The sequence below is a fragment of the Gadus macrocephalus genome, chromosome 20 (assembly GCF_031168955.1).
Source record: "Gadus macrocephalus chromosome 20, ASM3116895v1".
Classification (NCBI taxonomy): domain Eukaryota; kingdom Metazoa; phylum Chordata; class Actinopteri; order Gadiformes; family Gadidae; genus Gadus; species Gadus macrocephalus.
Genome location: NC_082401.1, coordinates 21,528,276 through 21,544,566, shown reverse-complemented (window position 1 = coordinate 21,544,566; position 16,291 = coordinate 21,528,276). Strand labels below are relative to the sequence as shown.

At 44.3% G+C, this 16,291-nt stretch overlaps 1 protein-coding gene across 1 annotated transcript in view; it reads left to right on the top strand.

Moving 5' to 3' along the window:
* The first annotated feature begins 221 nt into the window (after positions 1–221).
* Positions 222–16,291, top strand: part of cps1 (carbamoyl-phosphate synthase 1, mitochondrial) — a 54,095-nt gene continuing 38,025 nt past the window's right edge. The window contains exons 1-13 of the mRNA XM_060040067.1: positions 222–593; positions 1,564–1,673; positions 2,384–2,528; positions 2,722–2,811; positions 3,147–3,203; positions 3,291–3,383; positions 3,479–3,568; positions 4,243–4,371; positions 4,571–4,677; positions 4,831–4,972; positions 5,750–5,827; positions 6,029–6,127; positions 7,363–7,458. Coding sequence (XP_059896050.1) covers positions 471–593; positions 1,564–1,673; positions 2,384–2,528; positions 2,722–2,811; positions 3,147–3,203; positions 3,291–3,383; positions 3,479–3,568; positions 4,243–4,371; positions 4,571–4,677; positions 4,831–4,972; positions 5,750–5,827; positions 6,029–6,127; positions 7,363–7,458 — 1,359 coding nt within the window. The 5' untranslated portion in view covers positions 222–470. The remainder of the gene's footprint in view (positions 594–1,563; positions 1,674–2,383; positions 2,529–2,721; positions 2,812–3,146; positions 3,204–3,290; positions 3,384–3,478; positions 3,569–4,242; positions 4,372–4,570; positions 4,678–4,830; positions 4,973–5,749; positions 5,828–6,028; positions 6,128–7,362; positions 7,459–16,291) is intronic.

The window sequence follows — 16,291 nt, the reverse complement described above, 5'->3', positions numbered from 1 at the left end:
CAAATCAAACCAATCAAAATATAATTTACAAGAAATAAGCTTTCTCTAATAAATCGGACATGTTATTTATATTTCAAACTGGGTGATAGATTAAGTTGTATAAATAAACCACAAGTAATGCTCATGAATATTGTATCTTGTAATAAATTTGTTCGCCCCAAACGAGTTTCGGTCGTTCCTATTTGGTATGGGCTCCTCGTACCAATAAAAAAAGATGGGTGCCGTAAGCGATGAGAAAGACAACCGGTATCCACCACAGAGATCACTTTGTGGTTACAACAACTACGTAGTAGTACCATCGTGGTACACGCGGGGCGGCGCGGATTCAATTCTCGTTCATTGAGCCTAACTCACAGCAGCAAGTATACCTAACTTTGTGTGTGCATGTTTTCAAAGCAGTGCGCTCTACTCCAAGCGTCCTGACTCCGTCGTTAACAGCGGTTGAGTATTAGTTCTCTCCACGAAATAATATGACAAAAATCCTGCTCGCTTACAACGTTGTGAAAACCCTCCGGCATGGATGTCTCGTTGGCAAAAGGCTGGGGAAAACCAGCTCATGGATGCGCTCCTGCACCAAACTTTTCAGTGTGAAGGTAAATTAGTTCATGCAATCGTTCCGTATGGGGTCATTTGTCTGGTTATTATAGGATTTCATGAGCAGCCAAAGACAGCCTGTGACATGCGGTGTGTTTCTCTCATACTCTACCAAGGCAGGACTTTATCTAGCCTACCATGTCATTCATAAAAGTAAAAGTATTATCGCTATGCGCTGCAGATGTGCTGTGGACAACGTGGCCAAAGTAAATGTGCCTGAAACAAATTTATTCAGTCAAAGAGGCTATCCAGATGGGTCATTTCTCAGTACAGTTTTTACGTGGTTGGTGGATTTGTTTTTCTTGTGGTATTGCATCACTTAGACTAGACTACACAGGTTAGCCGACTTAACAACCGGTCCACTGGGTTTATCCATAAACGTTAAAATCTAAGTTGATAATATTTTTCATCTAAATTAACCTTAGATTTCATTCAGCATCTTGTACATTGGGACTTAACGTCGACTGCTTCCATTTTGGAAGCATTGCAGGCTCCGCGCTGTGTGTGGGCATTAGGGGGCCTGGTCCCCCCTGCGCCTAGCCCAGATAGCCTGACAAGCTCGAGATTTCAATGGTCCCGTACGCCCTCCCACTGCCAGTGTCGCTTGTCCAGGGTCCGATATGTTATTGAGTGACACGTTGTGGTTAAACAAGAACCACCAATTATAGACTAAACGTGACCATAGGCAATTGTATATGCTCTTCGTCACAATGTGATGTGGGCATTCATTTATATAATTCAGAAATCTATGCCTATGGACTGATTGCAGTCAGTCAGGTCGCCCAATTCAGACTTTCATTGGAATGTTATTATAATGTTCTGAGTAAGGTTTTCTTTTTCTTTGCTGAGTAATTTAATAAAGTTAAATCATTTTACCATTATGGGGAGACATTGTCTCTCTCTTTCTTTCTTTCTTTCTTTCTTTCTTTCTTTCTTTCTCTCGCTCTATCGTATCTCCATCTCATCCAGGCCCAGACTGCCCATCTTGTTCTAGAGGATGGGACAAGGATAAAGGGATACTCATTCGGGCATGATGGTTCCGCTGCTGGGGAGCTAGTGTTCAACACTGGCCTCGTTGGGTAAGAAGACAATCATGGCCAATAAAATACTCAATATATTATAAAGTGCAATATAACCTCTGGTAGAAAGCCTGTTAGAATCTCGAAATACGATGACTTCATCAGTATTTTGTGACAGGTTGCCATACCTAAAAGTATCGCTGTAATATGTGTATGCTAATATTGTGTGTGCCAATATTGTGCGTCATGTTCTGGTTTGATGGTGCGTGTTTAACGAGAAATATACCACATAAAATATTACAATGCAATGTAATACTATGTTTAAAGATGTCCACTTTTTGTTGCTTCTGAAATTTTGAGGTCCGTCATTACAACCCTAATATGATTGAACCAAAACCCCTGCTAGCTAAAGAAATGAATCCCCTACTGCTAGACAATGAGGAGGTCACATGCTAACCTCTGCATGTGTTCAGAAGCCTGTGTTGTGAGACAGGCTTGTGCAATGGCTTGGCAGGTTCTTCCATTCCCTGCCTAATTATCAGTAGGCCTTTTTTGCTTTGGATAAAGCGTCATCCAAATTAACAAATAGTAGCAATTACATATTGCTTTACCTTTATACCAGCTTTAATATTGTATCGTATTATACGTTTGTGTATTTCTTCATCACTTTCGGCATTCATGCCAGCTTTATTATAAAGTGATGTAGGATAGTGATGCTACGTTGCTGTGAAACCTTGTCTAGCCCTTGTACTCTCCTGTTTACCAACTAGGTATCCTGAGGCGCTGACAGACCCCAGCTACAGAGGCCAGATCCTGACCCTCACCTACCCCATAGTGGGGAACTATGGGGTCCCCAACACCCAGGAGGTGGATGAACTGGGCCTCAGGAGAAACGTGGAGTCGGAGCGCATACAGGTCACTCACATACACTAAAGTGTGGTCTGAAAAGACTGCACTTCAGAGACCTATATTCAGATTTTGAAGGCTCCTGTCCTATAATTATTGGCTTATTTTACCCAAGTATGATGCTTGATAATCTTACATTTTTGATAAGATCACAATGTACAAGAGCACGATAATAAACCGCACATATGCTTTGGGTCTGCAGGTTTCTGGTCTCCTGGTGCAAGATTACAGCCACGAGTACAGCCACTGGAACTCGATCAAATCCTTGGGACATTGGCTTCAGGAGGAGAAGGTAATTTGACTCGACATGTCACCGCATGTGCGATTTCTGCGTGAGCAGACTCGCTGTGGGCCCCAATATTCTGTGAGCAACCTTGCATGCAAATGCTAGCAAATTCTTTATTGATCCCCTGGTGATCCCACTGGAGAACAATAAAGTATACATATCTATTCATCTATCTATCTAATGAGCGAGGACGGCCATCGTTTTCGTTTGATTGCGAGTTATAGCGCCCCCTGTCGACAAAGAGGTGCTTTACTTTTTGGAAATTCTTTTGCCTAGAAATACAAAATAAGTAATAATGGAAGCTTTTAAAAAGGTGTTCATTGTTATTTCTCTTCATACAGGTTCCTGCATTGTATGGGATAGACACTAGGATGCTGACAAAGATCATCAGAGACAAGGTAGACACAATAGTGGAATTCTTGTGAACTGTTAAGAACTATTAAGTGAACCACCTTAGGACACACTCGGATCTTTACCCCGAACAGGGAACAGTTTTGGGAAAGATTGAATTTGCCGGCGAGCCGGTGGATATATTCAACCCAAACCTGAAAAACTTGGTTGCAGATGTCTCCACCAAGGTAATAGACAATAAACCTTTTTATTGAAAAAATGTATTCTTATAATTTAATGTGTAATCTGAAGTCTGCAAATAACCTTTGACCCCCGCTGCCAGGAAACCAAAGTGTTCGGTAAAGGAAACCCCATCAAAATAGTGGCTGTCGACTGTGGTATCAAGCATAACATTATCCGCTTGTTGGTCAAGGTGAGAGACTTAAAAATGCTGAACAAGTAGAACATAGTATCAAAGACCTCATTAACATTATTCCGAAACTTACGTTTTGGCTGATGGTTATGTTTTCCATGATAATTTCATCTAGATATTCTTATTTCTTGTTCATATAAAATATATTGTACCAGTAATGCAACCTGAATGATAGCATGCATTTTTTAGGCATGCTAGCATTATTTTATCCATAAATATATATATATATATATATGTATGTATATATTGTATTTATATATATATTAGTACTGTCAAGCGATTAAAATATTTAAACGCGATTAATCGCATTAATGTCATAGTTAACAAGTTTTTCTATGCTAAATATCCCTTGATTTCTTTGTCCCATTCATTTTTCTCATTTTAATGCTCTTATCAACACGGAGAAGTGCATCGGCTTGCCTTGTGCAAATGTTTTTTTATTGATCAAATCAGGATGATACAAAAAAAAGCCTATAGTGCAATTAAATGATGAACATACAAAGTTACTGCCTTGAACATAGCAGTCAGGTTGATGCTTCTTTGTTTTGAGCCAAAAAAAAAAAACTACAGCTGTTTAACTGACAGCACTAATATATTTACATATTCAGCTTATCAAAAATAATTGTACTGAGTTGTATTGAGAATAGAATGTGTGTGTTTGTGTTTGTGTGTAGCGTGGTGCTGAGGTCCACTTGGTTCCCTGGGACCAAGACCTTATGAGCCTAGACTATGATGGTCTGTTCATCTCAAATGGGCCAGGAGACCCCTCCCTAGCCCAGGCTCTGATTCAAAATGTCCGCAATGTAGGTGATGTCTCATTAACATTTTACACCTGAGCTTGTACATATTATGCACTCAAATACTTAGAACAGGCTTCTTTTACATTCAGATTTCAAAGAGATATTATCCTTTGAGATTACACCAAACTCAACCTACTCACTGTTGAGTCTGTAGAACATAATACATCACTGCCATTTTTGGCATTTGTGTGTCCTACAAAAGGTGCTGGAAAGTGACCGTCCCCAGCCAGTGTTTGGGATCTGCATGGGAAACCAGATCACTGCTCTGGCGGCCGGAGCTCAGTCCTACAAGCTCCCCATGGGCAACAGGTGAGCTGCATAGCCATCGTTCACACATTCCTATACCTTGGAATGTGGAAAAACGCCCTTTTATAATGCTTTGAACTTACCGTCAACCCGAACCTAATGTTGCAAAGAAAGAGCACGTAAACAATCTTGTTATGCGTCTTTGCCGTATATCAGGGGGCAAAATCAGCCTGTGTTGAATGTAATGACGGGCCAGGCGTTCATCACAGCCCAGAACCACGGCTACGGCATCGACACTGAGTCCCTACCTCCAGGATGGAGTCCGCTATTTGTCAATGCCAATGATGGCACCAATGAGGTGAATTCCCCCAAGATATTTTATTCCTTCTTCTTAATTTACCTGACTTTCTAATGTACAAACAAGTCTGATGTTTGGTGCTGACCTTTAAATAAAGAAATACAGGTCTTTCTTAACTAGGAACCTACATACCTGTTGTTAGATTTCGGCTTATTTCTAAACGTGTAGACTCTGCGTTGTGTATTTTCCGTCGTAGTAGTAATTCTTGAGGTCGAAATCAAAGCAACTTGACAGGTTGGATCAGAGGGTTGAATAGATGGTTTATTCCAGGATGTAATACAGCGAGATACAGTCTTAGGTTGAATAATCTATAGTGGACGCGGTTGGCCTGTTCTTAGAGGCACTGGCCTATTCCTAGACTAGAAATGTGAACACAGAGAGACACTAAAATACACCAACATTCTACACTGTTCTACCTGCTTAATAGACATGTCATTATCCCTCTCCATGGTGTAACTCCACATTGTGTTGATTGTGGGTATGCTTCTGTTATCCATCCCGGAATATAGACAACAAGCTATTCTACCATTATAAGAAGGGATATCTATTTAAATAATGTATTTTCACTTTTATTAAAAATACCTTTAACACATAGCTAGTTCTCGTGTTTTTCTATTCAAACAATCACAATAGCTAGCTTCTAACTTTGCGGTAGAATCTCCCTTTAGTCTGTTACCTTTATATTCCGTATTATATTGCTTTTTAAACCCATTGTTTTTTAAAAAATGTCTGATTGAAGGTTGTCATTTTGTTTCATACAACCACACTTGTTTCCAGGGCATAATGCATAACTCAAAGCCAGTGTTCACAGCGCAGTTCCACCCCGAGGCTAAAGGAGGTCCCACAGACACAGAGGTAACACTGCGCATTGAACACTCCACAGAACCCTTCTCTTGATAGCAGATCCCTCTCAACTAGACTACCAGCCTTGCACCGGAATACCATTCTGTAAATATTGTTTCAGGGTCAAACAAATACAATGGAATATTATGAGCTGATTAGCATTCTAACTGAATAGTGGCGGGTTGGATTGTTGTCTCTTTTTTGTGTCTGCAGTTTCTCTTCGACGCCTTCATATCGCTGATCAAAAAGGGCAAGGACGGCAACATTGTGTCAGTCATGCCCAAAAGGCCTATCATCCCTCCTAGGACAAAGGTTGGTAAAGGCACTCATTATAATCTACTTCGAAACACAAAAATAGTAGAACAGGGACCGTACCAAAGGTTTTAGTGGTGAAAGAAAAATCAATTCACCTAAGAATCTCAATGTCTTACATTCTACGATTCTTAATCGCTTCACAGCTTCCACAGATCAATTTCCTTTATTTTCCATTTTTTTTTATTTTGTTTTACGATTGCTTTTGTGTGTTTACATTTTTTAAATCAACTGATAAATATAAAAAATATATAATTTTTTTATCACGATTACATTTTTAATTGAATGGTGACTCCAGGAATCGAAATGGAATCTTATCCTGAGATACCAATCCATTCACACCCCTAAAAGGCCACCACTATTGCTTTTACTTATTTGATCCAACCAGTCATAGCTGACATACCTGAGGTTTGATTTTTAGTACAATGGTCAAGGTCAAAAGTACTGATTTTAGAAAATTCCTGTTTCTACTTGTAGTGTGATCATATTATCTTTAAAAGAACAAAGCACACGTAGCCCAAATGTAGCAGAGGTGTATGTAGCCATGTGCTTTGGGCTTAAGACTCAAACTGCACCATATGTATGGAGCCAGGTTCCTGCCATAATTCAAACCTGAAAAAAAAAGTTTCAAAGGCTTGTAAGTCTGGGTTTGAAAACATATGCGCGACAGAACACTGCCAATATTCACGTGACTCAAAGCTTGCGCCTGTGTGGTCAAATCTCTGAAAAGTCAGTGCTGAAAAGTTAGTTCTGAAAAAATACGTTGCAATGGTGTAAACGTACACCTTTACAAGTTTTTAAAACTAAATATACAATCTTTCAAAACTTATTTCTCAATGTATGAACCTGTTTGCAGAATCCCATTTACAAGGTTTCAAAACCGGGAAACAATGAAATACACTGTTAGAACAGTGCCAGATTTGAAACTCTGCAAATGCGCTGGTGAAATTGTTTGAATTTTGAAAATGTGTTGGTGAAAATGATGAAGAAGATAAAATAGAACACAAAATCATGTTTACAGATGTTTGAATTTTTGTTTGAATTTTTTTCAGGTTATAATCTCTTTGTTTCAGTGTTGCAAAACCTTTTTTACAAGGTGTTGAGTTTTCAAACCCAGACTTACAAGCCTTTGAAACTTTTTTTTTTAGGTTTGAATTATGGCAGGAAACTGGCTCCATACATGTGTAGCTATTTGTTTGAGGGTCTGTGTGTGATGCATGGTTACATTTCTCTAGGTGTCCAAGGTCCTAGTGCTGGGCTCCGGGGGGCTGTCCATTGGCCAGGCAGGAGAGTTTGACTACTCTGGGTCCCAGGCCATTAAAGCATTGAAGGTGAGATGTGCACCTTTTATATATTAAATATACTGCTATCTTAAACCTGCACTAATTTGCACACATTTTACTACCGCGGCTATTAACTCCATTAAAACACGTCTGAACTAGAATGTTTATAGAATATGATGGGCCCATCCACGAGTCAATCCATCCAGGTAACCCCCCCAACCCACCTGCCTGCTAACCTACAAAGTACAGCTTCAACTGCAACTGTTTTCCCTAACAAATAGAAAAGAAGGACATATATTTGTTTTGCAAAACGTAATATATAGGTTAAGTACAAACGTAGTTTACCCAGAGGTCACCTGGGGTATTTTTTAACTCATTGGCTGCCAGCCATTTTCAGTGCAGAGAGCCCCATACTGCCAAGCGTTTTACAGCATTTTGACTGATTTCCAAAGACCCACGGAACAGTGAGTTCTATGACTATGTAAAACACTGAAACCACCAAAAGACAGAGTAGACTCTCTTCTTTCATCAGGAACAAACCGTTTGTTTCTACCTTTTTCCGTTCTTTAGTAATCGGCAGTAGAACATACGTTGGTTTCACCAAAAACACCTGTTTTTGACCAGAAATGGAGAAAACAAGCTTTTTGCTTTAGTAATAATAATAATAATACATTTAATTTAGAGGCGCCTTTCAAGACACCCAAGGTCACCTTACAGAGCATATAGTCATCATTCAAAACTATGTAAAACAGACTAGGAATAAAAGGAAAACAGAGGTTAAACATGAATAATAATAATAATTAATAACACTCAAAGACGCCTAAAGTGAAGGGGGGACCTCACTAACCACCACCAATATGTAGCACCCACTTGGGTGATGCACGGCAGCCAATCGGTGCCAGAACGCTCACTACACACCAGCTTGAGGTGGAGAGTTAGGGATGAGGTGGAGAGTGAGAGAAAATAACATATTTAAACACTATCGACCATATTTAAACACTGTCGATCACATTTAAACAATATCGAACACATATAAACACTATCGACCACATTTAAACACTATCGACCATATTTAAACACTATGGACCACATGTAAACCCTATCGACCACATGTAAACACTATCACCCACATTTAAACACTATCACCCACATTTAAACACTATGGACCACACGTAAACCCTATCGACCACATTTAAACACTATCACCCACATTTAAACACTATGGACCACACGTAAACCCTATCGCCCACATTTAAACACTATCGCCCACATTTAAACACTATCGCCCACATTTAAACACTATCGCCCACATTTAAACACTATGGACCACATGTAAACCCTATCGACCACATGTAAACCCTATCGACCATATATAAACACTATCGACCACATTTAAACATGGAAACCCTATCAACCACAATTAAACACTATCGACCACAATTAAACACTATCGACCACATTTAAACACTATCGACCACATTTAAACACTCTCGCCCACATTTACACACTATCGACCACATTTAAACACTATCGACCACATGTAAACACTAGCGACCATATTTAAACACTATCGACCACATTTAAACATGTAAACCCTATCAACCACATTTAAACATGTAAACCCCTCTCGACCACATTTAAACCCTCTCGACCACATTTAAACACTATCGACCACATTTAAACACTATCGACCACATTTAAACCCTATCGACCACATTTAAACCCTATCGACCACATTTAAACCCTATCGACCACATTTAAACCCTATCGACCACATTTAAACCCTATCGACCACATTTAAACCCTATCGACCACATTTAAACCCTATCGACCACATTTAAACCCTATCGACCACATTTAAACCCTATCGACCACATTTAAACCCTATCGACCACATTTAAACCCTATCGACCATATTTAAACACTATGGACCACATTTAAAGGTCCCATGACATGAAAATCTCAATTTATGAGGTTTTCTAACATAAATATGAGTTCCCCTAGCCTGCCTATGGTCCCCCAGTGGCTAAAACTTGCGTTTGGTGTAAAACGAGCACTAGCTGTTCGCCTTTGAAAAAACGGAGGCTCAAGCGCGCTGATTTGGAAATCTGTGCTCATGACGTCATGAGGAATCTCAGCTCCTCCCCTTACTCTGCCTGGCCCGCCCAGAGACGTTGGCCCGCCAATGAGACTCGACCGTGCGAGCGCCACATGTGTGTGTGTGTGTGTGTGTGAATACACACACTGTAACGCAAGTGTTTCTTGTCGGTTCTTTGACGTGTCTTGTATTTCCACAACGAGACTGTCGTGGGGGTTATCTGAGCCATGGTTGAGAAGGAATTGGGGGAAAGGAACTTTGGTTTGACTCGCTGAAGTACATGAACTGCGACATGCCGCCGGTTGCCGCGAGGCACCATCGCCCGGCAGCGGGCAGCCGGCAGCAGGCAGCGCGCGGTTCAGTCGACTTCAGGTTGATGTGAAAGTGGAAGAACCAGAGACGTCGCAGAACCCGACAAAGTCGTTTGTGATTCATAATATCGTCTGGAGGCGCACACAATATGTTATATGATATAGATATCTATGTATTATATGATATTATTTAGATATAGAGCTCCAGGACTGTAACGCAAGTGTTGTACACTTCCTTGTTATTTGGATAACCGTTCTGCTGTTGGTGTGATGGCGCATCACGTCGGACTCTCGTCTCTGGTATTTCTACAACGAGACTCGTATTGGGGGTTATCTCAGCCAAGGTTGAGAATGAATTGGGGGGAAGGAACTTTGCCTTTGACTCCCTCAAGACCATGAACCACGACAAGGAGGAGAAAGGGATCTTTGCCGGGCAGCGCTTATGCACCTCCGCCTCCGGCGGTGGTCCCTCAGCGGGGCTCAAGCGGGAGACATTCGCCGCCAACAATCCCTTTCTCCTCCATGTCGTGGTTCATGTTCTTGAGGGAGTCAAAGCCAAAGTTCCTTCCCCCCAATTCATTCTCAACCATGGCTGAGATAACCCCCAATACGAGTCTCGTTGTAGAAATACCAGAGACGAGAGTCCGACGTGATGCGCCATCACACCAACAGCAGAACGGTTATCCAAATAACAAGGAAGTGTACAACACTTGCGTTACAGTCCTGGAGCTCTATATCTAAATAATATCATATAATACATAGATATCTATATCATATAACATATTGTGTGCGCCTCCAGACGATATTATGAATCACAAACGACTTTGTCGGGTTCTGCAACGTCTCTGGTTCTTCCACTTTCACATCAACCTGAAGTCGACTGAACCGCGCGCTGCCTGCGGCCGGCTGCCCGCTGCCGGGAGATGGTGCCTCGCGGCAACCGGCGGCATGTCGCAGTTCATGTACTTCAGCGAGTCAAACCGAAGTTCCTTTCCCCCAATTCCTTCTCAACCATGGCTCAGATAACCCCCACGACAGTCTCGTTGTGGAAATACAAGACAAGTCAAAGAACCAACAAGAAACACTTGCGTTACAGTGTGTGTATTCACATTGATGTGGACGTTGAAGAACCAGGAACGTCGGAGAACCCAACGCGGTCGTTTGAGATTCATAATATCGGCTCACACAGCTTTTGGCCGTGATAATATATATTATATGATATAGATATCTGTGTAGGCTATATGATAATATTTAGATATAGAGCTCCAGGACTCCCGTGTGTTCTAGAATATTTACAGAACACGGCTAAAGGGTGTGCGCCTCGCCATTGCGATACATCCACTGTAAACAGAGCGCATGGTGGCTGCAAGCTGCTCAGGGCCACATCCCCACCCTCCTCCTTGACACGCCCACCGAAACAGCGCATTTGGGGGAAGCTCAATGTGCGACTGGCTCGGAGTGGCTGTAACTCTGCACCACGGCTGAATTTAGGGAACGTCTTTGAATACTGTGTTAGTTGCCCACTAATACCTATATTAAAGAATACATAAAATAGCATGTCATGGGACCTTTAAACCCTATGGACCACATGTAAACCCTATCGACCACATGTAAACCCTATCGACCACATGTAAACCCTATCGACCACATGTAAACCCTATCGACCACATGTAAACCCTATCGACCATATATAAACACTATCGACCACATTTAAACATGTAAACCCTATCAACCACAATTAAACACTATCGACCACAATTAAACACTATCGACCACATTTAAACACTATCGACCACATTTAAACACTATCGACCACATTTAAACATTCTCGCCCACATTTACACACTATCGACCACATTTAAACACTATGGACCACATGTAAACCCTATCGACCACATGTAAACCCTCATCGTCATCCTCATCGTCATCCGCTTATCCGGGGTCGGGTCGCGGGGGGAGCAGCTCAAGCAGGGGGCCCCAGACTTCCCTTTCCCGAGCCACATTGACCAGCTCTGACGGGGGGATCCCGAGGCGTTCCCAGGCCAGTGTTGAGATATAATCTCTCCACCTAGTCCTGGGTCTTCCCCGAGGTCTCCTCCCCACTGGACGTGCCTGAAACACCTCCCAAGGAAGGCGCCCAGTGGGCATCCTTACCAGATGCCCGAACCACCTCAGCTGACTCCTTTCTAAGTAAAGGAGCAGCGGCTCTAATCCGAGTTCCTCACGGATGGCTGAGCTTCTCACCCTATCCCTAAGGGAGACGCCAGCCACCCTTCTGAGAAAACTCATCTCGGCCGCTTGTACCCGCGATCTCGTCCTTTCGGTCATCACCCAGCCCTCATGACCATAGGTGAGGATAGGAACGAAGATCGACCGGTAGATCGAGAGCTTTGCCTTGCGGCTCAGCTCTCTTTTCGTTACAACGGTGCGGTAAAGCGAACGCAATACCGCCCCCGCTGCTCCGATTCTCCGGCCAATCTCACGCTCCATAGTACCCTCACTCGCGAACAAGACCCCGAGGTACTTGAACTCCTTCACTTGGGCTAAGGACTCATTTCCTACCCGGAGTAAGCAATCCACCGGTTTCCTGCTAAGAGTCATGGCCTCAGATTTAGCGGTGCTGATCCTCATCCCAGCCGATTCACACTCGGCCGCCAGCCGATCAAGTGAGTGCTGAAGGTCACAGGCCGATGATCCAATGAGGACCACATCATCTGCAAAAAGCAGTGACGAGATCCTCAGACCACCGAACTGCAACCCCTCCCCACCATGACTACGCCTCGATATCCTGTCCATGTATATCACAAACAGGATTGGTGACAAGGCGCAGCCCTGGCGGAGACCAGCACCCACTGAGAACGAAACTGACTGGCTGCCGAGAACACGAACACAGCTCTCGCTTTGGGAGTACAAAGATTGGATGGCCCTGAGGATAGACCCCCTTACCCCATACTCCCGCAGCACCTCCCACAGTTTCTCCCGGGGGACCCGGTCATACGCCTTCTCCAGATCCACAAAACACATGTAGACCGGATGGGCATACTCCCAGGCCCCCTCCAGGATCCTTGCGAGAGTGAAGAGCTGGTCCGTAGTTCCACGTCCGGGGCGAAAAACGCATTGTTCCTCTTCAATCTGAGGTTCGACGATCGGCCGAACCCTCCTTTCCAGCACCTTGGAGTAGACTTTACCAGGGAGGCTGAGAAGTGTGATACCCCGGTAATTGGCACACACTCTCTGGTCCCCCTTTTTGAACAGGGGAACCACCACCCCGGTTTGCCACTCCTTTGGCACTGTACCCGACTCCCACGCGATGTTGAATAGGCGTGTCAACCATGACAGCCCCTCAACACCCAGAGCCTTTAGCATTTCTGGCTGGATCTCATCAATCCCCTGGGCTTTGCCACTGCGGAGATGTTTGACTACCTCAGTGACCTCCACCAGGGAAATTGACGACGAAACACCATCAACCTCGAGCTCTGCCTCCAACATAGAGGGCGTGTTATTCGGATTCAGGAGTTCCTCAAAGTGTTCCTTCCAACGTCCGACGACCTCCTCAGTTGAGGTCAACACAGTCCCATCCTTACTGTACACAGCTTGGATGGTTCCCCGTTTCCCCCTCCTGAGGTGCCGGATAGTCTTCCAGAAACACTTTGGTGCCGACCGAAAGTCCTTCTCCATGGCCTCTCCGAACTTCTCCCACACCCGCTGCTTAGCCTCCGACACGGCAGCCGCTGCAGCCCTTCGAGCCTGTCGGTACCCTGCAACCGAGTCAGGAGTCCTCCAGGATATCATATCCCGGAAGGCCTCCTTCTTCAGTCGGACGGCTTCCCTGACCACCGTAGTCCACCACGGTGTCCGAGGGTTACCGCCCCTTGAGGAGCCTAAGACCCTGAGGCCACAGCTAGCCACCGCAGCTTCAGCAATGGAGGCTTTGAACACCGCCCACTCCGGCTCAATGCCCCCAACCTCCACAGGAATGCCAGAAAAGCTCCGCCGGAGGTGTGAGTTGAAGATACCTAGGACGGGGGCCTCCTCCAGACGTTCCCAGTTCACCCGCACTACTCGTTTGGGCTTACCAGGTCTATCCGGAAATTTCCCCCATTCCCTGATCCAACTCACAACCAGATGGTGGTCGGTTGACAGTTCCGCCCCTCTCTTTACCCGAGTGTCCAAAACATGCGGCCTCAGATCAGATGACACGATCACGAAATCGATCATCGATCTTCGGCCTAGGGTACTCTGGTACCAGGTACACTTATGAGCACCCTTATGTTCGAACATGGTGTTTGTTATGGATAATCCATGACTAGCACAGAAGTCCAATAACAAACGACCGCTCGGGTTTAGATCAGGGAGGCCGTTCCTCCCCACCACGCCTCTCCAGGTGTCTCCATCGTTGCCCACGTGGGCGTTGAAGTCTCCCAGCAGAACTACGGAGTCCCCTACTGGAGCCCCATACAGGACTCCATTCAGGGTCTCCAAGAAGGCCGAGTACTCTGAGCTGCTGTTTGGTGCATACACACAAACAACAGTCAGAGTTTTCCCCCCTACAACCCTCAGGCGCAGGGAGGCGACCCTCTCGTCTACCGGGGTAAACTCCAACACCGCGGCGCTCAGCCGGGGATTTATGAGTATCCCCACACCCGCCCGGCGCCTCACGCCCTTGGCAACTCCGGAGAAGAATAGAGTCCAACCCTTATCCAGGAGTACGGTACCAGAGCTGAGACTGTGCGTGGAGGTAAGCCCCACCAGATCTAACTGATAGCGCTCCACCTCCCTCACAAGCTCCGGTTCCTTTCCCCACAGCGAGGTGACGTTCCACGTCCCCAGAGCCAGCTTCTGCCGCCCGGGTCTGGTCCGTCGAGACCCCTGACCTTCGCTGCCACCCATGTGGCTGCGCACCCGACCCCAACGGGTCTTCCCACAGGTGGTGGGCCCATGGGATGAAGAGAGGGGGGGTGCCACGTAGTTTGTTCGGGCTGTGCCCGACCGGGCTCCGTGGCAAACCCGGCCACCAGGCGCTCGCCATCGAGCCCTCCGTCTGGGCCTGGCTCCAGACGGGGGCCCCGGGCTTCCTCCGGGCCGGGTCACATCTCCTCTTTTTTCGTTCTTCATTGGAGTTTTGTGAACCATTCTTAGTCTGGCCCCTCACCTGAGACCACTCTGCCATGAGAGACCCTACCAGGAGCACAAGGCTCCAGACAACACAGCTCTCAGGTTCACAGGGACACGCAAACCTCTCCACCACGATAAGGTGACGGTTCCAGGAGAGGCATGTAAACCCTATCGACCATATATAAACACTATCGACCACATTTAAACATGTAAACCCTATCAACCACAATTAAACACTATCGACCACAATTAAACACTATCGACCACATTTAAACACTATCGACCACATTTAAACACTATCGACCACATTTAAACATTCTCGCCCACATTTACACACTATCGACCACATTTAAACACTATCGACCACATGTAAACACTAGCGACCATATTTGAACACTATCGACCACATTTAAACATGTAAACCCTATCAACCACATTTAAACATGTAAACCCCTCTCGACCACATTTAAACCCTATCGACCACATTTAAACACTATCGACCATATTTAAACACTATCAACCATATTTACACGCTATCGACCACATTCAAACACTATCGACCACATTTAAACCCTATCGCCCACATTTAAACACTATCGACCACATGTAAACACTAGCGACCATATTTAAACACTCACACAATTTGATATATATCACTATATATATATATAGATATAGATTTGTGCTGATTATATTATTACGATCTATCCTTGTATTTAAATTGCGGATCCCCATAAAGGGTATAAATTGCCATCCCCGTATTGGGTTCCAATAGGTTGACTGACTCTCCGTCCATCCTTCGTATCATCTGCTGTTCCAGCGCCAGACAAACGGCGGTGACACTACCGACGGAAAAAAACGTTACGTCCCATTGTTTGGTGTGAAAGCAGTTTCTCCCTATCCATATAATATATATATATATAGATCTACACATATAAATAGTTTATAAAAGAGTTAAAAGTTTACAAAAACACACTTAAATTACTTAAATTACTAAAAACAACGCAACACGCACGGAGCTACTGGATAAGCATCCTACTCGCGTCGGCGCCATGGCAACCATAGTGACCCCTTCAACACCTGAAAAGTGGTTTCCCTCCATAAAACAGCAAAAACAACATTGAGACAGGTATTTTGACAGGACAATAATAATTTATTTGCAAATATATAACCAATATATATACAATATATACAAAATGTCAGTTGTACAATTCTTTCCAGGTATGTATTTCTGTATGTCGCAGCTATATCGAAGTGTGTGTGTGTGTGTGTGTGTGTGTGTGTGTGTGTGTGTGTGTGTGTGTGTGTGTGTGTGTGTGTGTGTGTGTGTGTGTGTGTGTGTGTGTGTGTGTGTGTG